This window comes from Coregonus clupeaformis, chromosome 39 (assembly GCF_020615455.1).
Source record: "Coregonus clupeaformis isolate EN_2021a chromosome 39, ASM2061545v1, whole genome shotgun sequence".
Taxonomy (NCBI): domain Eukaryota; kingdom Metazoa; phylum Chordata; class Actinopteri; order Salmoniformes; family Salmonidae; genus Coregonus; species Coregonus clupeaformis.
Genome location: NC_059230.1, coordinates 14,123,823 through 14,150,183, shown reverse-complemented (window position 1 = coordinate 14,150,183; position 26,361 = coordinate 14,123,823). Strand labels below are relative to the sequence as shown.

The window sequence follows — 26,361 nt, the reverse complement described above, 5'->3', positions numbered from 1 at the left end:
GCAATTATCCATTAGCATTAGCATTAGTTTTAATCCCCGCCACTCACCTGACTTTCTCTGAAGTCTGGACTGAGGGCAGCTCCACAGAGACCATGCCATCCAAGTTGGTCTTGCCGGTCAGGTAGGGCTTGGTGCGCAGGATGTCCGGGGCGGTCATGGTGGAGACGCGGTGTTGGAGACCGCCTGCGCTGTTGCCCCGGTTGGTCAGTAGGAAGGAGTACTGCGTCCCGGCCTGCAGACCCGTGATAAGCTTCTGAGTGAGCTTTCCGTCCACCTCTACGCTCTGGCCATTGTCATAGAGGATCTGGATTTGCAATGGTAGGAAAGGGTGTGTGAATGTTGAGGAGATGCACTAATCCAACATTTGAGGTCTGTTTAGTCAGGGAAATGTCCGGACTTCTGCTCAATATGGTAGCTTGTTCAGATATTCATGTGACAACTATATTTTTGGCTGATGTCACTTCATATTTTCTGGATTGCTGTCCTCAAACATTGTTTATTAAAATACGGAAGATAATCAAAGAGCTCTTACTGTGAAGGGCTGAGCTGCGTTATAGTTGTCTGGGATCTCCCAGGTGAGGAGCACGGATGTCTTCATGGCAGCTTTCACATGAAAGTTTTTTGCAAACACTGCTAAAAGAAAAAGGGAGCAGATGATTTAGACACAAAACAAACATAACCCTCCTTAAAGGATTCCAAAGCAATAAATCTCTTACCTGAACATGTTTCTCTTTACAACCAGTCTGAAACCAGTACTAGAGCGGTCTTAGCAGGGCTACAGTGCTCCCATTTTACCTTTGCTTACTTTATCTTACCTTTTTATTAACAGCAGCTCTTTATAATCTACAGACTCACCTTTAGCTTGGCTGACAACACATGGGACACATATACTTACTCCACCTGTTTACGATATCTTTCTTTCTTATGGGGTGTGAGGGCTATGTATACATACAGCAGATTTTTTGACCAATCATGAGATCAGTAATCCCATTTTGTTTGTTCTTCTGCCACTAAGGCTTGACGAGGTGGTTGCTGTTGGTGGTGGTTGTGGAGTGAAGTTGGATTGGGGGGCGGGAGGTGAATTGGGGTGGGGTCCTACCTTGATCCAAGGGCTGTGTCCTGAACTGGACACTGGGGCTATAGGGGCCGGAGCCCTTGCTGGTGAAGGCACACATTTTGATATCGTAAGTGGTGTCCGCCTTGAGGCCGTCCAGGGTGACGGTGGACTCCGGGGCAGTGATGAAGAGTTCAGAGGGACTCCGAGGGCTGTTGATGTCCTTGTACTGCAGGGCGTACTTCACAATAACGCCGTTGCGCTCCGCCAGTAACAGGGGATTCCAGCTCACCTGAATGGTGGTGGTGGTGCCACCCTCTGCTGCAATGCTTTGTGGGAAGCCGCTAGGCACATCTTCAGGAGTGTTGATCTCTTTGACCGTCTCCTCGCCGAATCCCACCTTGTTGCGGGCGGACAAGCGGAAGGTGTATGATGCCCCCTTGTGGATCTCTTTGGTGGTGTAGTGGTTCTCGCGCTCTGGGAACTCGATGATGGTCAGGGGGTCGACGTCTTTGCGGCCAAAGCGAAGGCGGTAGCCCTGCAGGGGGCCGTGGGTTAACGTCGGAGGGTGCCACTGGAGGAGGGCAGTGCCCATGTTGGTAGGGCTGACCATGAGTCGTGGTTTTTCGGGTACTAAGAGAAGAGCGGTGACAAAAGAACAAATTCAGTACAAATACCATGCAAAGAACCCATTCAAACTTCCATACCATTTTAAAAGCAATATCCAACGACAGACATTACGACATTTATGAGAGGATGATGACAACCCAAAAACAACCCAAGCCATAATATGCATGACATAGCAGAATCTGATCTCCTTTCCAACTCATAACAGTGTTAAGGGTTGCCATTGGCTGATGTTGTTATGAGTAAAGTGTTACCCCACCAAGAGAGCAGTATATTGCTAACACCCTGTTTGCATAAATGCTAATGCTGTTTGCTTTGATACCTACCAATATGGCATCCCTTTTAAGCCTTTACTGAGTAAAGGCTCCCATCCCCTCCCCAACACACACACACTAGCCATCTGTATCTGTACGCCAGGCAGGTGCGGCATGAAAGGCTTTTCAGACGGATTAGACGACAGCGCAATTATGTCTCACACACACAGCAAAGTATTTCTGAAATGCCATTTGGATTCTGTCATGCTGCTCTCTCAAAAGAAACCAATGAGAGCTGAACAGACCGTCGGGCTGCCTTCAATTCGGAGGTCTTTTTCTTTCCCGATTTCCCCACCTCATTTTTTCATTAGTTCCTTAACCCCTGTGAGCATTCCAATGACAAAGTGGCGGGTGAGCGGAATTACAATTGTTGTTATAATTGAGGTGGCAATTAGCCGCATTCACACTTTAATAGCCGTGGGGGGAAAGGTTTGCTTAGCATTATTTTTTTGGGCTTCCTTTCACTGGGTGCAATTTCACAGCTTTCTACAGCACAAATGCATTTTTTGATGATCACAGGGTACATTAACAGCGGTGACAGTTCCCTTACCTGCGCCAGTGGTGGTGATCAGCTTGGGCTTGCTGCGAGCGCCGTCTCCCTTTGTCGTGTAGGCTGCCACGGCAACCGAGTACGTGCTCTCAGCCTGCAGCTCTGTGATGACCATTTCCTGTAGAAGAATAGGGATTTTTATTTGTTTTACTCTTGCTAGGGATGTTTCTGCAATTTGGGCATTAGGGGGGAGTGTTTAGGGGTGTTGTGTAATACTACGATCATTCATAACACAAAGGACCAAACGAATGTACATTTTTGCATATGCATTTATGCTGTAATTCATTGATTCAGAGGACATACATTTTCTCAAAGATATTAGCTCACTAATTAGTAAATAACTGGCAATGAACATGGTTGGTACAAATCTGTCCTGTTATTATATAGTATTCAAAACCATAGCACAGTTGCCACACCATCCTTCGCTCCATGCATACGATCTGAACTGGTGGATAGGCTTAAAGTTGTATTAGTCGTATGTACAGGATACACATGGTATACACTGTCCAACAAAATGCTGACTTACACCCCATGCATTGAAAAGGAGAAAATGCTTACTTACACCCCATGCATTGAAAAGGAGAAGGTGTAAGTAGTGCAGTACCAATGGTAACGTATTATCTTGTTGTTGTGTTGTGCTCGGCTCTGCAATAAACTAGGTTCCCCAATCAAAAAGCTTGTTTATTATAATCAACACCGCTAAGCAACTATGCATAGCCTCGTAATGTTGGATATGGATTTCTGTTAGTCATGCCATTACATTTCAATTTACAAGTACAAAACAAGTAGTGTATGTTTTCTCGTTTTGTCTTAGCGGGATTCAGAACAGCCAGGAGGTGATGTGAGGTTCAATACAGTCAAAACCAAGCAAAGGTCATGAACAGAGGAGACACAGAGCATGCAAGGCAACGAAGGGGGAACGGGATTAACACTGTATCAGGTCTCTGTATCTACTCACATGTTCAGTTGAATCATCATATTCCCACTGATTAAGATTTGAGAGAGTGGAAAAGAAGAGAGAGAACAAAACAAAGGCTAAGTACAGAGTCACCGGTCACTCGTAAGAGAGTAGAGACTAGAGAGAGTTGTAGAGAAGTTGCCACAGACAAGACACATTCTGTATACTATACTGACTGATGATTTTACCCTTAAGAGATGTCATTCACTGACCACCAATAAGTTCTTGATTATGTCAGTTCCATTGAATTTACAGTCGTGTGATCCATTGGCTCTAAATGAAGTCCCCAAAGTTCCTGTGATTGTCTCAACCAGATATTGACAGTAGCAGAGGAGGAGTCACATACTGTGTAGGTCTATTCCTAGACATGTGTAGACAATGTGTATCTTATCATAGATGTACTCAATGGGTGACTGTCAGTTTCAAAGGCCCCGAGAACAACTATACTGAACAAAAATATAAACGCAACATTAAAAGTGTTGGTCCCATGTTTCATGAGCTGAAATAAAAGATCCCAGAAATGTTTTATACGCACAAAAAGCTTATTTCTCTCAAATGTTGTGCACAAATTTGTTTACATCCCTGTTAGTGAGCATTTCTCATTTGCCAAGATAATCCATCCAGCTGACAGGTGTGGCATATCAAGAAGCTGATTAAACAGCATGACACAGGTGCACCTTGTGCTGGGGACAATAAAAGGCCACTCTAAAATGTGCAGTTTTGTCAAACAACACAATGCCACAATGCGTACAATTGGCATGCTGACTGCAGGATTGTCCACAGAGCTGTTGCCAGAGAATTGAATGTTAATTTCTCTACCATAAACCACCTCCAACGTCATTTTAGAGAATGTGGCAGCACGTCCAACCGGCCTCACAACTGCAGACCATGTGTAACCACGCCAGCCCAGGACATCCACATCCGGCTTCTTCACCTGCGGGATCATCTGAGACCAGCCACCCGGAAAGCTGATGAAACTGAGGAGTATTTCTGTCTGAAAGAAAGCCCTTTTGTGGGGAAAAACTCTGATTGGCCTGGCTCCCCAGTGGGTGGGCCTGGCTCCCAAGTGGGTGGGCCTATGCCCTCCCAGGCCCACCCATGGCTGTGCTCCTGGACAGTCATGTGAAATCCATAGATTAGGGCCTAATTTATTTATTTCAATTGACTGATTTCCTTATATGAACTGTAACACAGTAAAATTGTTGCATGTTGCGTTTATATTTTTGTTCAGTATAATTTGTGTCATAAGGTTTTAACCATATCATAAAAACGTTATACTGCTTAGTAGCATATCCTTTATGTAGTTTTACAGGTGTGACGCTTATGCTTTGTTGTCCTTGTGTCAAATAACGTCTCAAGGTGAGAGGACGTGCGAGTTTGGGGAGGAAGGCGGAGGAGGAGGGTGCTTACCTGCGCATCCTCGATCAAGATGTCCTTGATGCCTGGCTGTCCCATGGGTTCCCCATTAACCATCCTGACATAGTGCACCTGGTACCCTCGGATCTGCCCGTGCTGCTTGGTGGGCATCGGCGAGCGCCAGATCACTTTAATTGATGTGGAGTTGACAGCCTCCACCTCGACTTTACGAGGCGGGCCGCTGGGAACTGGAGGAACACCATGGGATAAAAGAAAGAAGGTCAAGATTATAGAGGACCCCTTCTCCCCCTTTTAATTCCTGGCCAACTCCAAAGAGCAAAATGCTGAGGTGAAAAAATCTAGAAAAGGGGAGCGAGCATACTGCAACAAGCACTGTATGACATCAATATTTCAACAATGGCAAGGGAAAAGAAAAACAACCCCAAAAACAGGTCTGACAACTGACCTAATCTGGAAACATAAAAAAATGGAAGTAGTGGATTAAAAACATGGAATAAAAATGTGTTTGTCAAAATAGAAAAGAGCCAAAGGGAATGCTTCAAAAGCTTGAAGCACCCTGCAAGAATTTTGGCTATGAAGCGTGAAGAAAAAATGAAATTGAAATAGAAAAAAAATATTGTCATTTTAGGCCATTAAAAATACACCTTCCAAATGGTGTCCTTTCCACTGTCCATATCTTGCCATTCAGTCAAGTTTATAAAAAAAAGTTAAAATCAAAACGTTTTTTCTCATAAAAAAGTTTTTTTTTTAATGACAGTTTGGGACTGGAAGTCAAAGGCCGTGCAGGAGAAAATGCCATACCATATGTTGAAATTGAGTAGTAGGGGATAAAGGTAGAAAAATACTGATAAAAAGTTCATTGAGCTTTACAAAAAAGTTAGTCTCAGTCTGTTTAGTAAAAAAAAAGTTGCATGAGAGTTAGGAATCAGCTTTGTTAGAAGCAGGAGGAAGAAGCAGAGAGGGACGCTAGGTCAGAGTGACTATAGATGCTGTTAGGCAGTATCTGAAGGGGGTTAGAGGTTAGAGGGCGGACTGGATTTGCAACAGGGGCAGCGGTTTCAGAAAAACATACCATCCTCCTCAGTGCGAATCAGTTGAGGTAAACTTTCAGGTCCTTCACCGACATCTGTGTGAGCAGTCACTGTCACACGGTATTCTGTCCATTTTTCCATGTTTTCCAAGAGGTACTGGGAGCTTTCGGGAGGGATGTCGGATATTTGTTGGATGGTGGTGTCCTCCCCTTCAGTGGCAGCATATTGGATGGCATACTTGGTTATGATTCCATTCTGTAACTCCGTAGGGGGCGGCCGCCAACTTACCAGGATATTGGTGGAGCTGGGGCTAGAGCACTTCACATCCTGAGGTGGGGCTGAGGGCTCTGATTGGAGGAGTGGATTTGAGGAGGAGCAGGGTTTTGTTTGATTGGATCAACCATTTCAGTTGGGGTATTGTTTATTTTGTTTGTGTCGAGGAGGGGTTTCACAGGTAGGTTGAAGTTTTTTGGGGGTTGGGATGATGGTGGTGGAAACGAACAAACAATACAGAAAAGGAAAAGGGAAAATAAATATGACACAAAATGAGGACGAAGCACAAGGACTGAACAAATGTTTGCAAAGAAATTAGGTTTCACAAATTAACATGAGACAAAAGGCAAAAGGCAAAGACAAAAGACTAACACTTTTTCAAACAAGGTCAACTCAATAAATAAAATCACACACACTGAGGATGTATGGATGGGGTTGTCATGAGATAATAGGACACCTTCACAATAGGTAACCTACCTTTGTAAATAATACCTTACATATTCTTTCCTAAAAGCTGTTATCACACTAGGGCTTCATATCTTGGACTTATAACCATGACTAAAACCCACATTTAATATAAACGTATCAAATGACTGCTCAGTAAAAGTTCACTTGATCACATAAAATCCTAATAAAATCAAACAAATATCATCCATTTGGCAAGCAGTTACCACGAATCCAAAAACATAAAGGTTGATGCTTCAACTCTAGCAAAGTGTAAAAAGTTGTATTGGTCACCAACCTTTCCGAAGCCTGTTGGTTTGTGGTAAAAGCCTGACTGTACAGCAGAGAACTTCCCAAGGAGATATTAATTACTTTTGAAAGTCTCAATGCAGACATCTTTTCTTGGTACCTCCCATCGAGTTTGGACTTTTTGAACTTAGCACCTACCTGTTCTCTGCTTTTTTGTCTTACACAGACCTCTGGTTTATTTTAAATATATGTATGTTTTTCTAATAAATACACTATGTGTTTGTCCTTAGCTTTCAATTTGGTGCTTTGACAAATTGGTCAATACTTTAGCAATTTCAATAAACCTGAGGGCTTATTGTGTGGTAATAAGGTAATTCTCTATCGTCAGTGATACTACTTGCTTTTGAGCTTTCTACGGAATTTGTAGTCTATACAATGTTTTATTTTATTCTTTTGTTAAGTGGTTGGCATCACCAATGATTAATTATACTGAGAAAGGGAAACTCCACTGACCGCCAGATAAAAGGTGCAGAATTTTATTTCCATAGAAAGCTCAGTCTCAATATGCAAATATTCTGACGTGGCTGACACGCAAAGTCAAGAGACAAGGCTTCTAATAGTGGGATAGCATGCCCTTCCCCTAATCAAAACTGTCAGACAGTTGGACAAAGAGAAAATTGAAATTGAAATGAATAATTCACGGATCTATTATTGGCCTTAGTTGGGATGTTTTGCACATCAAAGGTGTTGAAGAGGAGTAGCTTCTGTATATAGTGTGACCTTGTCGGTTGACTTCACAGGAGAGCCCTGGTGAACACTGTCCATACAGCCATTTGAAAGTCAATAGGTGCATGGTCAGGTAGACTTTCAAACACCCCGTTATCTTTCCATGACATTCATTTTTTATTAAGAGTCATCCACCTCTTTCAATTATATTTTGTTTTTGGCCAAATGTTGTGGAATTAGCATATGCAATTCCAAATTGGCAAAGGTAGATGTGTTTGAAAATGGAAGAATTTGTTTTTTTTTCTCTCCAAGGTGTTTCCACATCCAGTGGTAAACTGTCTGGCCAGAGCTTAGATATGGAAGAGGACCTACGTGTTTGAGGGGTTTCTGCAGAGATCTCGTTGGTGTAGGCTCCGATACCATGCTTACTGCGCGCGGCTAGCTGGAAAGTATAAGTAGTGAAGGGTTTCAAGTCCTTCAGCAGGTATGTGGTGGTAGGCTCAAAGCTGATTCGTTTCTGTTGAGATAATGGTATGTCATCAGTTCAGAACATTAAGAAAAAGGTGTACCATTGGGCCTAAGATACATTTGGGCCAGTATAGCTAGCCGTATTTTGAATATGAGAAACCAGTTACCTCCTCCTTGTCATCCCCCTTCTTGTACAGCAGTTCATATCCCATGATTTGATTGTCTTGTCCGGTCTGTGCAGGGGCTATCCACGATAGTAGTATACTTGTTTCGGATTTGGCTTCCCCTTTGAAGTCGGTCGGTTGAGAGGGGACTTGGAAAGCAATACAAATACACATTTGGTCCACTAAACCAATGATACTAATTTTCACGTCCTAAACATATTTGATGAGTGCTGCTGCTGGTACTACTGTGGCTACTTTTACTACTAATAACATTAGTAGTAACCTGTTATTAATACATTATTACTATTACCTGTTATTGCTACTACCTGTTATTTGAGGAAAAGTATACAGTTTACATACACCTTAGCCAAATACATTTAAACTCAGTTTTTCACAATTTCTGACATTTAATCCTAGTAAAAATTCCCTGTCTTAGGTCAGTTAGGATCACCACTTTATTTTAAGAATGTGAAATGTCAGAATAATAGTAGCCTCCTTGCTCGCACACGCTTTTTCAGTTCTGCACACACATTTTCTATAGTATTGAGGTCAGGGCTTTGTGATGGCCCTCCTGTATCTCAGTTGGTAGAACATGGCGCTTGCAACGCAAGGGTGGTGGGTTCGTTTCCCACGGGGGGCCAGTATGAAAAATATATGCACTCACTAATAGTAAGTCGCTCTGGATAAGAGCATCTGCTAAATGACTAAAAATGTAAAAATGTGATGGCCACTCCAATACCTTGACTTTGTTGTCCTTAAGCCATTTTGCCACAACTTTGGAAGTATGCTTGGGGTCATTGTCCATTTGGAAGACCCATTTGCGACCAAGCTTTAACTTCCTGACTGATGTCTTGAGATGTTGCTTCAATATATCCACATCATTTTCCTTCCTCATGATGCCATCTATTTTGTGAAGTGCATCAGTCCCTCCTGCAGCAAAGCACCCCCACAACATGATGCTGCCACCCCCATGCTTCACGGTTGGGATGGTGTTCTTTGGCTTACAAGCGTCCCCTTCTTCCTCCAAACATAACGATGGTCATTATGGCCAAACAGTTATCTTTTTAAATCAGACCAGAGGACATTTCTCCAAAAAGTATGATCTTTGTCCCCATGTGCAGTTGCAAACCATAGTCTGGCTTTTTATGGCGGTTTTGGAGCAGTGTCTTCTTCCTTGCTGAGCGGCCTTTCAGGTTATGTCAATATAGGACTCGTTTTACTGTGGATATAGATACTTTTGTACCTGTTTCCTCCAGCATCTTCACAAGGTCCTTTGCTGTTGTTCTGGGATTGATTTGCACTTTTCGCACCAAAGTACGTTAATCTCTAGGAGACTCCTTCCTGAGCAGTATGACGGCTGCGTGGTCCCATGGTGTTTATATTTGCGTACTATTGTTTGTACAGATGAACGTGGTAACTTCAGGCATTTGGAAATTGCTCCCAAGGATGAACCAGACAGAGGTCTTGGCTGATTTCTTTTGATTTTCCCATGATGTCAAGCAAAGAGGCACTGAGTTTGAAGGTAGGGCTTGAAATACATCCACAGGTACACCTCCAATTGACTCAAATGATGTCAATTAGCCTATCAGAAGCTTCTAAAGCCATGACATCATTTTCTGGAATTTTCCAAGCTGTTTAAAGGCACAGTACACTTAGTGTATGTAAACCTCTGACCCACTGGAATTGTGATACAGTGAATTATAAGTGAAATAATCTGTCTGTAAACAGTTGTTGGAAAAACTACTTGTGTCATGCACAAAGTAGATGTCCTAACCGACTTGCCAGAACTATAGTTTGTTAACAAGAAATTTGTGGTGTGGTTGAAAAACTAGTTTTAATGACTCCAACTTAAGTGTATGTAAACTTCCGACTTCAACTGTATATATTTGAATGAAGTAAACAAGGCCTCAAGTCTTGTTCATTAAACTGTGATTTTTGTCATTCAGAATGCCAAATGAAAAAGTTAATTGCTTGGCACTCAAGAGGCAAAAGAGATTTCAAGTGTTTACAGCTGTGGTCAAAGATGAGGAGACTTTTATCTGACTAATAGGACAGAGTGAGTGATGTGCTTTCCCAGAAAGACACTTAGCTGTCGAATTAGCTTGTTGATACTCTCCATTGCAGACTTAGATGATGTGCTTGTTTACTCACAACTCAAACATTGCAGAGCTTCAGCTCTTACAATGATTTATAGACTAACTCACATACAGTTAACATAATTGTCCATTTAAAGGCATTGGCCCAAACAGAAACACACAAAAGCAGGCTACACACAGATCTTACCCCCCGTCTTGGCAATGATCTGGAGATCTGCAGACAGAGGTCCATCGCCCACCGACGTGTAGGCCAGGACCTTAATGTAATAGGTCTTGTTAGGGATGAGGCCCTGAATGGTGAGGAAGTTTGAGCCACGCACTATCTGCTTCTCCCACGTGTTGACTTGCTGGGCAGAGTCCATGGTGTAGTACACACGGTAGCCCATAATCTGCCCGTTGGCCTCCTCTGGTTCGTCCCAGTGGATGATGGCTGTGGTGGCGCTGAGCATACGACCCCTGACCTGTCTGGGCGCCGTGCTAGGTGCCTGCTCGGCCGTCTTGGCCTCGATGCCATCGCTGGGCGGCCCGCGCCCGATGTTGTTCACCGCCACCACCCGGAACTCGTAGTCTGAGTAGGGACTGAGGCCGCCCACGCTGTATCGCGTGGTGGCCACGCCGTCAATCTCCTTGTATGTGTCCTCTGAGATCTTGGACTTGTGCTGGATGATGTAGTAGGAGACAGGCTCAGGGTTGCCTGAGTCCCACGTCAGCGTGATGCTGGTGGCCGTGCGCTCCGTCACCACGGGAATGCCGGGAGGCTTGGGCAATGCTGGAATAACAAACAAATAACATAAATATGATTTAAAAAATTTGTTATAACCTTGCCTTACTTAGTATGCCACGTCAGTGCATTATAACCATATTTTAACTATTGTAAAACCGATAAAGGGCCAAAAGTCCTGCTGTTAGACAGATAATTCCAATGTGTTTCTCTTAAATAATATAGTGGGTTAATTTATTGCTTTAATACCTACACCAGTGGCATGAATTGAAAGATATGAGAGCGATGGATTCTCGTTATATGCCATCTCGAATGTACAATCTGGAATCTCTCTCTCTCTGGTATGCAGCAGAGGAGATATGATTACACTCCGATAAGTACCCTGCCTACTGAGAAGACCAAACAATACCCACACACGCACACACACACACACACACACACACACACACACACACACACACACACACACACACACACACACACACACACACACACACACACACACACACACACACACACACACACACACAGGGTTCTTTGGCTGTCCTCATGGAACCCCAAACAGTTCTACCTGTAACCAACATGGGATCTTCAAAAGGTTCTCCTATGGTGACAGCCAAAGTCTACTTTTTTTTTGTAGGATATAGAGCTTTGGTGTTTAACTCTCCTGGTTGAAAGATAAGCCTTTCACTGATTCTCAATCTAGCATCTAATGCACTGAGGCTGGTGTTAACACGTCCCAGGCTTTAGGAACCCTCCTTCTGAGACCAACAAAACATGACAGGAAGAAGTAAATGTGCGCTACCTTTCACTGTGATCTGCGCCACCGCCTCAATAACCCCAAGAGTGGACATGGCTACGCAGGTATAGTTGTTAGACTGGCGGACGTCAGTGAGCTCCAAAACGTTACGCCCAATGGGCATGTCGTCCTCGGGCGTCAGGTCTTCGGCTCCCAGCATCCATTTGACGTAGGGCATGGGGGAGCCCACCGCTACACAGGTGATGTTGACACTGCCTCCAGGCATGATCTCGTTGTCCGTGGGTGGGATGGAGAACCGCGGGGGCACCCGGCGCACTACAGAAGACAGAGGGTAGGGGTAACAACTCACACAAGCTGCACAAGGCCAAGGTTTCCCATCAACAGCCGAGAAAAAAAGAGACTCATAAATTACATATACGGATAACAAATATATTTACATTTACAACTTGCCCGAAATGTAACTTTTATATCTAATGTAATATATTTATACATGGATATTTTATTCTGTGATGGTTGGATGGAGAGTAAAAAACACAGTTTCACACACAAGTCGGTCCAGGCCTAGCAGGGCTCAATGATGGGACTAGCTACGGACTAACGATCACACAAATACCATGCACAAATTATACCATTCATACAGATATAAAGAGAACAGCACAGAGGAACTGGAGGGTCGACAGCATGCCGGAGTGAAGTGATCAAGAGAACAACTTCAATGCCGCGTTCTTCCAGTTGATGTGACGTAAATGTGCCGCATCACATTGTCACATCACACATACAGACACTCCATGGTGGAGACACATCCAACTATGGTGCAGTACATAGAATATAGTGCAACTCTGCTTCTCAGATCAAACAAGTGGATACACGTTCCAAAATAACCACGTTCGAAGTAGAAATGAAAACCAAATCAGAATTTGAAACCGATCGAAAAACAAATGGATTGAAAATAAATTGAAAAGAAAACAGCATTATGCACATGGAAAGATACAAGGCCGGGGCCTGTTGTGGGGGCTTGGGCTCTCTGTCATGCACACAAGCACATAGCTGGCTTGGAAAGGCAACCATGGTTGGGAATGGGAAGGAGAGAGGAGGATTGAGAGGGAAAATAAATAGTAACACAGACATACAGAAAACAGATATCAAACATGGGGAGGGCGGTTAGGGTTAGGCTGGCAGCGTTGGGTTGCTGGGAAATAAACACGACTGGCTATTATTAAGCTAGAGTTGCCAGGGCAGGACAAATGCACAGCGTCACTGGACAGATTAGGAGAAGTGCTACAGTATGACAGGACAGGACAGGGAGAGGCGAAGGAGGCAACTTAACACAAATCACAATGTTTTCTGAGGTTTGACTAAGGTAGTTAACCACATATGATTCAAACACACCATATAAGGTAAGAGAATTTAAGGGACAGGGACTGGGGCGGGGGTAGAAGAATACAGGAGCTGGGTTTGGATTTTAATACATTTCTAGGGAGGAATGACATTAAAGGAATTAAGTCAGTGTTACTGCTTATAGTACTCAGAATTACTATAGGTCCCAATAGGCCAATCTCCTTGGATACTCAGAGGCGTAATGGTGGGAGTATTTGGGGAATGTTGTTTGCTCTTCCGTGCGCCTTGGAAAGATTAATCACTCTGGTGCTTTGGTGGTGAACCTCTGTGATACTAATAAAGAGTGAAACACTTCCATCGTCCCAATCACTTTTAATTAAAATTAAACAAGCTCCTCTCTCGAATATGGGGCACAAAGATGAGCCTTGACTAATGTAATGGCAAAAGCCAATGGATTTTCTAACTGTATGCGGCCATTAATATTCATTAACGTGATGTACATTTAACATTTTAGTCATTTTATCCAGAGCGACTTACAGTTAGTGAGTGCATACAATTTCATACTGGCCCCCCGTGGGAATCGAACCCACAACCCTGGCGTTGCAAACGCCATGCTCTACCAACTGAGCTACACGGGAGTGTGATGTGATGTAAAACTGAGCGCTAGCTAAAATATATATTTTTGCTAATAGCATTTTTGGCTAATAGCATTGTTTGCTAATGCTACAAGCCTGAATCTACACGTAGCATTAGCGAACGCGTTCAACCGCCATCACATTTCATAAAGCACATTCTGCTAAGCAGATTGTGCCTCTCCAGAGAGAAGGAATCTCAGGGAACTCCTTGCATTATTAAATACAACTTTTCACTCGCTTAATATTTAATTAATATCCAATTGGATCACGCTCCTCCAAGACATAATGTTATCACATTCATTTGAATATCAATACATTTGTCAAGTCTTGCGGCTAATGCTCCAAATACATTATTCTTTCATGAACGTCTCTGTAGGAAAAATCCTTTGCAGAGGTAGCGTATCATCTCACAAGGCTATGCTACCTTAACAGCTGAGCGCTAGACCTCACCACTGACTATAACAAAGGGGAATTTAACTTATGGATTTAAAAACATATATTTCTCTGACACTATGATGAAAAGCAATAGCGGGAACATTTGCATCCAGTCTTAGCTAGTCAAATGGCTGCTCAGTGGGAATTTTTAGCTCATTTTCATGTGCCTAGGCAGGCCACAGAGTGTGGCAGTGCTCCATTCCAGGAGCCTGTAGTGATAGAGAACACCCTTCCTGCTTCGGTGCTGCGGCTCATGTTGGCTCTGTGCTTTTTTCTGCCGCCTGTCACGGCGTTGGCCTGAGTAATCAAGCAGGAACACTAACAAGCTAAGGACACTGAGAGGTGGGGGCAAAGGGCAGGGGTGGGGGTAAGAGCAAAGGGGAGGGGGGATCTCTAGCTTGAGCATAAACAGGTCACCATGCAAATACTCCCCGAAGATGCAAATATTATCCCACCCCCTCCCACCACACTAAAGCTGCACTGTCCCTCCCATGACATGCATCACTTTTTGGACAGTCAAGCATCGTAGCCAAGACCAAGGGAATTCTTCATGGAAAAAATTAACTGAGCAACTAAGCAGAAACAATAATAATACAAGGCTATAAATGATAATGAACCAAGGAGAGAACAAAACGAGAGAGAAAAATGGCACGCAAGTGCAACTACATTCACTTCATTTGTATTCTTCAGATTTTTTTAATTTTTGAGTTTCTTTAGTTTCAGTTTTGTAAGGCGGCATAAAAGTAAAAAAACACCAACCTTCTCGCAGCTCTGAGGGATGTAGGGGGTTTGATGCAGAACACAATGAAATGAGGAAAGGAGAAGAAAACAAGGGAAACACAGAGAGAGTAAAAAGGCCATGTTCAAGGCGTTCAAACTACTACTTTGAAGGACCTCCTGTCACATGTGGACAGGGAGTCCGCTGCATCGCCCTCATACCCTGGTTTAGAGGCAGAAGTCTTAACTAGCACCACTTTAAAATGTTAAGCATTTTGAGGGTTGAAATAATTTGCTATGTTTAGCATATAATGCAATCCTGTCCCAGTCATGTGGTTGGCTTGTAACGAGTGCTAAGGATGAACATATCTGTGCTATATGTAGGTTGGGTATTACATACAAATGTTCTGCATGTTGAAAATGTGAGCGATGCAAAAAGTCATAATATAATATCCAGAAAGATATCGCTGTGCAATTTGGTCAATATCCACATTCAGTTTGTTCCACACAATAAAATATCTATTAATTAATAATTATTCAGTATTCTAAGTATTGTCATTGACTGTGTTTTAAATTAATGATTTGTGATGGTACTGCAAACCACAAGACTCGAACAGAATTAGAGATAATAGTTTTTAAAGAAAAATAGCTACAGCTGGCAATTAAAATATCCATATTAAATTAATGAAAAACTATGAAAAATAATATCCATTGCTGTTCAAAGATTGATATAAAAAGGTAACAATGGACATGGCAACACATAAGACCTTCATTTTATCAGTAAACACACAATAATATTTATTCCAATGGACTATGTAATGTGACTTTCACATAGAAAGCCGAACCTCAAGACAGTTCATGACAATTGGAACAAAGATTTGTGATAGCTCAAGAAGGTGTTATGAAAGCCATAATACAGTGTTACCTTTCAATGAATTATCACTTATAAGCAAATCAGCAAATCAATTATGTACTGATGATATCAACACTAACTTAAACTTAAGATTGTTGCAAAAAATTGCAATTTTCAACACGTAGTTAAAATTCATTATTTAGAAAATGTACATTTATCTGATAACTACATACAATCACTATGAAATACAATCTCAGCACTTTTAAAACTGTATTGAAGAAGAGTTAAAGGTGTCCTTCCATTGTTGCTCAAAAGAGAAAAATGAAAAGAAACAGAAAGATCAGAGAGGATCTGCTACTATGAACAGAGGGGATTGTTGGAGGGATTGTCCACCCGTTTCCCCTCAAGGTACATTTAGGAGTAAAAGGCAATTAGTAGGTAAAACACACCAAGCAGTCAAGTCATTGGAGTTAGACAGGAAAAATAATAGAAAAACACTAAACAGAACACACAGGTTCAAATCAGTGCAGGTAGGTCAAATAGAACAAAAGAGCCATACTTACCTCATTGGACATGGACCTTTGGACTGGATCACTACCTCCACTACCCATAATTACCCAGTTTTGAACACCCATCTCACCAGTTGTACCATAATATACCATATCATATACCACTTTAATGTTTTCTTATATATTTTTTTCTTATCAGAATTTGGGTAACCTGCTTCCAAAGGAGAATACCGTTGTTGTTTTGTTGTCACTTTCCTACCTCTGACGTATAGATTGGCGGGGGCAGAATAACGGGTTCCATCGTTGTTGGTGGCGACGCACTCGTACTTCCCCTGGTCGGACTCTTCGCTCTGCTCAATCTGGAGGGCCCCTGCGTGGGAATAGAAGGTAGGTGCCGGACACCATTGGTTTAGTGTCAGCCATTTTTAAATAAGTTAACAAACATTTTAAAAAAAAATTGCTTGACTGGTCAGGGGCCAACATGTCATTGAAGCCCCCTCACTCCTAGACTTGCTCTTTTTTTGAATCGATGAGGGTACAGAGTAAAATCGGCTACCATTGTAACTAGCATAGAGGGATTTTTTGTATCTGTAGGGATCATTTGCACAGAGGATAGTTTACTTCACCATTGACCTTCACAACCTCATTTGTCGCGCAAATAGGCATTCTTCTTGTAACTTGACAGTTTTCCCCTAACATTACCCCAGCCTGATGTATCAAATATGTGTGAAATCTTTATTACATATTTTCTGTCATTATAAAAATTTATTACAGCAATCATGGATAGTTTTAGACAGATTGCTATACTATCAGGCCTACAGAAATCTTAGGGGAACAAATAAACATTTAACAACCATGGAAAAATATTTAACATTTAACATTTACCTCATTGTTGACATCAGAGGATAAAAACGAACCTACATACATGTTGCAGGGTCTAAAAAGGCACTCAACTTTAAGACCAGTGTGAAAATATGTCATAGTATAGCTCGACTTTGAGGGATAGGGGCAAGCCCTGCAATGTACAACATTTCACTGGACTGTCAATATGGGGATGAATGAAACTGCTTCAAGGAAGCATGGATCAAACAAAAGAGGTTTAACAGTATACAAAAGCAGCATAACAAGGGAGGACAATTAAAAAAATTAATTTGGGTATGAATTTTAGCATATTCAATCACAGATCTAATATCAATCAAATAAATTTAGGACTTCATCTAGTCAAAGTCGGTTAGAAAAATGCAGCGCTTACAAAAAACTGAAAAAAATGCTGCTGAGATATGTGAAAAAATACTCATCATAATATCGTATTACCAATATATCACCCTCTGTCACAAAATGTTTGACATGCAGATCTTTTCCAAAGAGCAAGAAATGTATGTCGGCACAACTTACAACCTTTTGACAACCCTTAGCTGAAAAATAAAATGCAATTGTATTAGAAGACAAAATTCAAAATGGTGGCCTTGATCTGACAAGAAGGCAACCAACCACTGCGTTAGCTTGTGAAAGCTACAAAAGACACCCATAAAAATCCACCAATGGGATCCGCAGTGTGGTGTCATATGACCAGGGGAAAAATGGCTTATGCATCAATCACTCTTCAACTCCCAAACGGTAAAAATGGACCTGCCAGGTCCTCGCCAGACTCAACTGTTTGCCTTCCCCCAAACCCTGAAGAATAAAAAAATCGTCAAAAAGTAAAATAGCCTTCAAACCCAAGAAAAGTAAGAAAAATAGGTGAAAGAGGAAAAAAGCACCCGGAGAAACTTTATCAAAAAAGTAGTTGTTTGGGCTTTTTTTTTTTTTTTAGAAGGTACAGGAGAGGAAAGCAAATAGAATAAATAAAAAAATAGGCTTGCAAAGATATAAATAATTCTTTGGGAGAAAAAAAGCAGAGTAAAGGAAATGTTGTCTTCAGCATGCCTGCGTGATTCCACAGCATCTGTGCATAATTTTAGTGCTGAACAAGAACAGCTAAGGGGGAAAAATGTTTGGTTGTTTTAGTTGGACAAAAAGAGGGACACATGAGTCGCTATGGCCAAAAAGAAAACAAAAAAATGAAAGAACAATTAGAGTTCTAAAAAAAAGTTGTCATTGGATATGCTTCTTTGAGCCGGAGCAAGCATATCACAACTGAGTTTTTTGAAAAAGGCTCTTCAAATCAAAATTCAAAGGAGGAAATAAAGCATAGACAAAAAATTGAGATTGGATGGAGTCAACAGAACAGGACAAATAAGAAGGAAGGTCGATAATGGGAACGAAATGGGATTTGGAGTCGGGAAACAGGACAAAAATGGAGGCGGACGGGCGGATGGATGGGACGACAGCAAGAATGAATTTGTTTTGTTCATTCTGTGAACATCAGTTCAGCACTCTTACCTCTTATTGGTGTACCACCTGGGTGGATAATATGAATGCAAATAAGATTAGAAAGAAGAAGCATTAGTAGGAGAAGATATAGGCTGGGGGCTTTGGAAGAAGAATCAAATTAGACTTAACAGAGTACGTAAATAAAGCGGACTAGAGGAAAGAGAAAGGAGAAAGAGAGAGAGCTAGAAAGAGAGATAACTCTGTACTCTATTGGCAAAAAAATACAGGATTCATCATAGGAAGGTATCATAGGTCAGAGAAGGTCAGAGAACGTTGTACAGTGGTGTGCCACAGGGGAGGTGCCATTTTGGAAGTGGCATGGATTCTGAAGACCATCTACTGAAGGTAAGGCTTGGAGGAGTTTGGATATGAGAGGGAAGAGACTCATTTAAGAGACCTGGAACCCTTTAGCTTGACCTCCTAGTAATTGCTAAACATCTGCTTAAATCTCTATAGTGGTGGTAGGCTATACAGTATTGAGTGAGTGAATGAGTGAGTGGGTGAGTGAGTGAGTGACTGACCATACAGTGAGGGTAGATAGGTAGGTTATATCACTAAGGTGGGGGATATGGCATCTACTGGGCTAAAGCTGGGTGAAATTTGTGTGCTCTGGAAAAAGGTGCCTGTATTGCTAATAGGAAAACTTTGTGGGGGGAAAGTATATGTGTGCCACTAGCGTCATCTTTGTGTCTACACTAACTGTTAGTAAAATGCATGCCATGCATTTTATTAATAGTTATAACATGAAGAAAAATTAGTGGGGAGTGAAGTGTGCTTCAGAACTAAGCACTTACCAAAGGATTCTGTAGATTTAAATACGGAGAGAAGAAAGACAGCATAAAAATATTATTATATTCCTTAGGTTAAGTTACATTAGTTTTTTGTCAGAGTTAAAACTTTATCAACTCTAGGTCACAGGAAAATCAAAGTCGCACATTAAAAAAAGAGGGTTAATTTACACAGATTCTGTTAACAAGGCAAAGGAGGGTTACCAATACATTTTAACAAAGGACAGCTGTGAAATCTGAAAAGGCAGGTGGTCAAACATAGAAGACTAATTGTACCAGAAGTAGTGCCAAATCTCAAATAGGAATGCTAATAGTAAATATTGCTAGCCAAACTATGAGTTAAGTAACGCTAGCATATAAGGAAACTTGGGATATTCAGAGGATCGGGATGAGGAAGTATTGGGAATAAGCCACAGGCAAAGAGAATAGAAATCTGGAGTCTACGTGGAAAAGCAGGGAGTAGATCCAGAGAGAGTCAATAAGGGACTGGGAAAGCTAGACACAAGCCTCACACACTACTGTGGCTACTTAAGGCCGGAAAACATTCCGGAAGGAAAAGGTGCCTCAACCGAAGTTCCACAAGTTTTTATCTTCTGTTTTAATACAACTGTTAGTTTAAAGGGACCTTATAGCAGTGGTGTAAAGTACTATTTAAGTAGTTTTTTGGGGTATCTGCACTTTACTTTACTATTTATATTTTTGACAACTGTTACTTCACTACATTCCTAAAGAAAATAATGTACTTTTTACTCCATACTTTTTCCCTGACACCCAAAAGTACTCGTTACATTTTGAATGCTTAGCAGGACAGAAAATGGTTCAATTCACACACTTATCAAGAGAACATCCCTGGTCATCCCTACTGCCTCTGATCTGGCAGACTCACTAAACACACATGCTTAGTTTGTAAATTATGTCTGAGTGTTGGAGTGTGCCTCTGGCTATCCATACATTAAAAAAATAAGAAAACTGCGCCGCCTGGTTTGCTTAATATAAGGATTTTTTTTATTATTTGTACTTTTACCTTTGATACTTAAGTATATTTTAGCAATTACATTTGATACTTAAGTATATTTAAAACCAAATACTTTTAGACGTTTACTCAAGTAGTATTGTACTGGGTGACTTCACTTTTACTTGAGTAATTTTCTATTAAGGTATCTTTACTTTTACTCAAGTATGACAATTGGGTACTTTTTCCAGCACTGCCTTATAGGAACTCATTTTTTGTTAAATCACAACAAAAAACAACAAAGAATTAGAAAAGGAAATAGCCTCAATGTCTGCCTATTCACTCTGTTCTGCAATTTTCTCTTGCAGCCTTTAAAAACAACAAAATTGCTAAAAACCATGGGTGCTCCTTTGCAAGTTCTGAGTGAAGCCCAATGTTGAATATTCAACGAGTTAGGGAAAACAAGAGATAAAAAACGAAAGAGAATGGATCCGTCAAACACTGCATCGAGGCAGTCAAAGGGAATCAACTAAACTAAACCAAAAGAAAAGCCACTCGTCAGAAGAACAGTCACAGCAGTGAGCAATGTGGAAGTCAGACTGAAGCGGCAAAACACACAAAGACAACCGACGGAGCCATGACAACACCAGAGGCAGGAGTGGGAGGAACAGACAACACACACCAGGATACACACACACCGTAGAGAAGGAGGAAGAAGCAGTAGAAACAATGCCATTACCTACAAAATCAAAGCCAAAGAAGAAAAGGAGGAGGAGAACGAGAGAACAGAAACAGAAGGGATTAGGGTACAAATATAAAAGAGTACTCCCGGTTTAGTTCCGGTGGCGGTAGTGACACCCTACCTGATCTGAGCTGCTTGATGCGTCCATTGTTGTTGGTGGTGTTGACGGGCAGGAAATCTTTGAACCAGGAGATGTCTGGGTCAGGGTTGCCGCTGGCGGCACAAAGCATGGTGGCCGTGCGAGTTCGCTCTACCACTTTCAACTGGGGGCCCATGTCAATGGTGGGGAAACCAGGGGGCAGTTGGTCCTCTGTGAAAACCAAGAGAAAACCATAGCTGTGAGCTCATTGAGTGCAAGTGAGAGTAGTGGGAGAGGAGAGAGCAAAGGAAGATGGCAGAAATAATTACAAGCAATTGGAGAGAGAAAGAGAGTAAGAGGTAGACTGAGAGTGTGTGTGTGAGTGTAGAGAATTCGAATCAACAAGAATGTGTGTGTGAGAGAGAGCGAGAGAGAGAGAGCGCAAGGTAAAGCGGTATAAAGAAATGTGTATTTGTGCATTGGGTTCATACTATTGTCAAGTTCTAAGCAGTTATTCAGTGACATCATAGTATTTTCTGCTTCCATCTGAGATATACTTTGCTGAAACCTTCCCTTTATTTACCAGGCTATTATATTGACATGGACAGAAAATAAAAATAATATGAAAATGCAGATTGAACATTTAGATAACCACTAGTCTCACAATATTCAGCAAGGCTCTGTATTCACTAAATGTGATACAAAACAGAACAGATTTTTTAGACAGTTGACACTTGACAATGGGGTGTGTTTTGAGTATTTGTACTGTATCAAGCGTGTGTACAAGTGCATATTGGATGGTGTGACAGGAGGGTGCGTAAGCTTGTCTCTTCCCTGTCTCCACTACAAAGTGCTGCTATTAGAAAGGGGGGCTGCTCCCCTTGCTGTTCTCCGAGATGTGAGACAAGATAACTACCGCGGCTCCCGCTCCTGTGCAAAAAAACCAACATTTTAACCAAACAAAGACAATCAAAGGCCTACATCAGCTTGTCTGGCCCTTGAGGCTCTTAGCAGGAAGCAGACTTCCTTTCACAGTGAGAGAAGACTTACAGAGAGCGCTGGGTAACATATCCCATCCAAAATGGATATTGCTTTAGCCTTGTTCAGCTAGCCGCTAATGCTAAAGAGCTAATATGCACAACAATCGGTGAGTTAATGTCCAAAACGCAGGGACACATTCAAAATGGCTATTGCATTACCTTGGTTAAGCTAACAGCTAACACTAAAGGGCTAATATGGCACATGGTTGGCATACCAATGAGGCTGAAGCACACCTTAAAGCTTCACTCTCCCTATTGTGATATGCCTAATTAGCGTCTTTCCCTCCCTTCTCTCAAACGCCACCTTTTTCGAGTCGCTCTCTTCATTAGTTTCATGAGGCACACTTCAGGCTGGAAATAGCTTTGAGGAGCAGCCGCTGTCTCTGTGCAGCCGACGATAGTCGTGGCTGCCTTCCAACGGTGCTTTCGGGTATCTGGCAGAAGAGGATACCTCGGCGGGTAAATCCTTTTCAAGAATTGAGCTTCGTTTTGAGCTTCTAAGCTTTCCCTCTTTAAGTTAGTGTCCCAACCTGAACCAAGGTTTACTTTAACGATTGGGTGCTATTGATGAGGGCATAAGCACAGATATATAATTGCCTGCGTCCGTAACGGGTCCGCGGTCAAACGACCACCCCTCATCACTGTCAAACGCTCCCTAAAACACTTTAGCGAGGAGGCCTTCCTAATTGACCTGGCCCAGGTATCCTGGATGGATATAGATCTCATTCCGTCAGTAGAGGATGCCTGGTTGTTCCTTAAAAGTAATTTCCTCTCAATCTTAAATAAACATGCCCCATTCAAAAAATACAGAACTAAGAACCGATATAGCCCCTGGTTCTCCTCAGACTTGACTGCCCTTGACCAGCACAAAAACATCCTGTGGCGTACAGCATTAGCATCAAATAGCCCCCGCGATATGCAACTTTTCAGGGAAGTTAGGAACCAATATACACAAGCAGTCAGGAAAGCAAAGGCTAACTTTTTCAAACAGAAATTTGCATCCTGTAGCACTAACTCCAAAAAGTTTTGGGACACTGTAAAGTCCATGGAGAATAAGAGCACTTCCTCCCAGCTGCCCACTGCACTGAGGCTAGGAAACACTATCACCACCGATAAATCTACAATAATCGAGAATTTCAACAAGCATTTTGCTACAGCTGGCCATGCTTTCCATCTGGCTACCACTAACCCGGCCACCAACTCTGCACCCTCTGCTGCAACTTGCCCATGCCCCCCCCGCTTCTCCTTCACACAAATTCAGACAGTTGATGTTTTGAAAGCGCTGCAAAATCTGGACCCCTACAAATCAGCTGGGCTAGACAATCTGGACCCTTTCTTCCTAAAACTAGCCGCCGAAATTGTCGCAACCCCTATTACTAGTCTGTTCAACCTCTCTTTCATAACGTCTGAGATCCCCAGAGATTGGAAAGCTGCCGCGGTCATCCCCCCTCTTCAAAGGGGGTGACACTCTAGATCCAAACTGCTACAGACCTATATCCATCCTGCCCTGCCTTTCGAAAGTATTCGAAAGCCAAGTTAACAAACAGATCATCGACCATTTCGAATACCACCGTACCTTCTCCGCTATGCAATCCGGTTTCCGAGCTGGTCACGGGTGCACTTCAGCCACGCTCAAGGTCCTAAACGATATTATAACCGCGATTGATAATAGACAGTACTGTGCAGCCGTCTTCATCGACCTGGCCAAGGCTTTCGACTCTGTCAACCACCGCATTCTTATTGGCAGACTAAATAGCCTTGGTTTCTCAAATGACTGCCTCGCCTGGTTCACCAACTACTTCTCAGATAGAGTTCAGTGTGTCAAATCGGAGGGCCTGTTGTCTGGACCTATGGCAGTCTCTATGGGGGTGCCACAGGGTTCAATTCTTGGGCCGACACTTTTCTCCGTGTATATCAATGATGTCGCTCTTGCTGCTGGTGACTCTCAGATCCACCTCTACGCAGACGACACCATTTTGTATACATCTGGCCCTTCATTGGACACTGTGTTAACAAACCTCCAAACGAGCTTCAATGCCATACAACAATCCTTCAGTAGCCTTCAACTGCTCTTAAACACTAGTAAAACTAAATGCATGCTTTTCAATCGAACGCTGCTAGCACCCGCCCACCCGACTAGAATCACCACTCTCGACGGGTCTGACCTAGAGTATGTGGACAACTACAAATATCTAGGTGTCTGGTTAGACTGTAAACTCAACTTCCAGACTCACATAAAGAATCTCCAATCCAAAGTTAAATCTAGAATCGGCTTCCTATTTCGCAACAAAGCCTCCTTCACTCATGCTGCCAAACATGCCCTCGTAAAACTGACTATCCTACCGATCCTTGACTTCGGCGATGTCATTTACAAAATAGCCTCCAACACTCTACTCAGCAAATTGGATGTAGTCTATCACAGTGCCATCCGTTTTGTCTCCAAAGCCCCATACACTACCCACCACTGTGACCTGTACGCTCTTGTTGGCTGGTCCTCACTACATGTTCGTCGTCAAACCCACTGGCTCCAGGCCATCTATAAATCACTGCTAGGCAAATCCCCGCCCTATCTTAGCTCATTGGTCACCATAGCAGCACCCACCCGTAGTCTGCGCTCCAGCAGGTATATCTCACTGGTCATTCCCAAAGCCAACACCTCCTTTGGCCGCCATTCCTTCCAGTTCTCTGCTGCCAATGACTGGAACGAATTGCAAAAATCTCTGAAGCTGGAGACTCTTATCTCCCCCAATAACTTTAAGCATCAGTTGTCAGAGCACCTTACCGATCACTGCACCTGTACACAGCCCATCTGAAATTAGCCCACCCAACTACCTCATCCCTATATTGTTATTTAATTTGCTCTTTTGCACCCCAGTATCTCTATTTGCACATAATCTCTTGCACATCTAGCATTCCAGTGTTAATACTATTGTAATTATTCTGCACTATAGCCCATTTATTGCCTTACCTCCATAACTTGCTACATTTGCACACACTGTATATATATTTTCTGTTGTATTTTCTGACTTTATGTTTTTTTTCTTTACCCCATATGTAACTCTGTGTTGTTTTTATTGCACTACTTTGCTTTATCTTGGCCAGGTCGCAGTTGTAAATGAGAACCTGTTCTCAACTGGCTTACCTGGTTAAATAAAGGTGAAATAAAAAAAATAAAAATAAATAATTACATTCTACTTATATTCACGTAGGTTTGACTGTCATCTTGGAGTGTCTTTGGGGTGGCTGAAACTAATTGTCAATTCTTTGTGATTTAGAGTAATTGCAATTAAGGAAAAGGATAAGGAATCTTATGACAACACTATTTAAAGTGTCATTAGCAATACATGTCACAAACACACAGTTTAGCATAAGTCCTCAATCCAAGGTGTTACGTATGAGGTAAGTATCCTAAGTATCTTCTTCTTGATCATTGGCCATTAAGGAAATTAGGTATGCACTGGGGGTTGGTCCTATTAAAAGTTTGCTGCCGTTATGTTTCCTCGTCCTACACTAAGAGCCTCACTCTCACACAACCTTGAATGTGTTGCTCATTTATCGATAGATACCACAGTTTAGCGCGCTACTAATTTTAGCTACATTGCGGCGTATTGAGCTACCTGTTGGGGCGACACTACAGGCTATGTGCACTCTATTAACATCTTGAGTTACAATCAATCACGCCACAAACAAATGGAGAGTAGTAACTCAGGCAAGTAGTGACAGAGAGAGGGAGAAGGACACGAGAAAGAGCCACAGCTTGTGCTAAGAGGAAATACAAAACTTCCACTTTTGTTTAGTATGGAGTCTATATAGTATGGTGGCTATTATTCAAAAATAAGTCACCACAAAACATGCTCTCTATGGTAATTAACCATAGCTAAAGGCAGGGATTTGGTATCAGATAAGGCTTGAAAATGTAAATGTTGGATACTCATGCAGGCCTATCAAATGCAATACTGATAGTCTAAAATCTGGGCAATGAAATTATCAGGAGTCTGGTTATACTAAGCCGGTGAGTCAAATGACTTACTTTCGGTTGTTAACAATAATTATGAGAAAAAGTTATGAGAAAAATAACCTATTTAGAG

The 26,361-nt window shown here is 42.2% G+C and overlaps 1 protein-coding gene across 43 annotated transcripts in view; it reads right to left on the bottom strand.

Moving 5' to 3' along the window:
• The window catches only part of LOC121554718 (receptor-type tyrosine-protein phosphatase delta-like), a 597,272-nt gene that overhangs the window by 61,541 nt on the left and 509,370 nt on the right, over positions 1-26,361 (bottom strand). For 7 of the 43 annotated variants that reach the window (XM_045211917.1, XM_045211930.1, XM_041868419.2 and 4 more), the window contains 16 exons: positions 21,276-21,464; positions 19,467-19,475; positions 18,682-18,699; positions 16,559-16,669; positions 14,980-14,991; positions 11,858-12,127; positions 10,519-11,100; positions 8,239-8,384; positions 7,976-8,120; positions 5,953-6,258; positions 4,914-5,107; positions 3,504-3,530; positions 2,546-2,663; positions 1,100-1,687; positions 533-633; positions 48-304 (listed from right to left, as the gene is read on the bottom strand). In XM_045211917.1, the coding sequence (XP_045067852.1) occupies positions 48-304; positions 533-633; positions 1,100-1,687; positions 2,546-2,663; positions 3,504-3,530; positions 4,914-5,107; positions 5,953-6,258; positions 7,976-8,120; positions 8,239-8,384; positions 10,519-11,100; positions 11,858-12,127; positions 14,980-14,991; positions 16,559-16,669; positions 18,682-18,699; positions 19,467-19,475; positions 21,276-21,464 (3,073 nt within the window). The remainder of the gene's footprint in view (positions 1-47; positions 305-532; positions 634-1,099; positions 1,688-2,545; positions 2,664-3,503; positions 3,531-4,913; positions 5,108-5,952; positions 6,259-7,975; positions 8,121-8,238; positions 8,385-10,518; positions 11,101-11,857; positions 12,128-14,979; positions 14,992-16,558; positions 16,670-18,681; positions 18,700-19,466; positions 19,476-21,275; positions 21,465-26,361) is intronic. The other 36 variants (XM_045211944.1, XM_045211945.1, XM_045211947.1 and 33 more) reach the window with 23 other exon arrangements.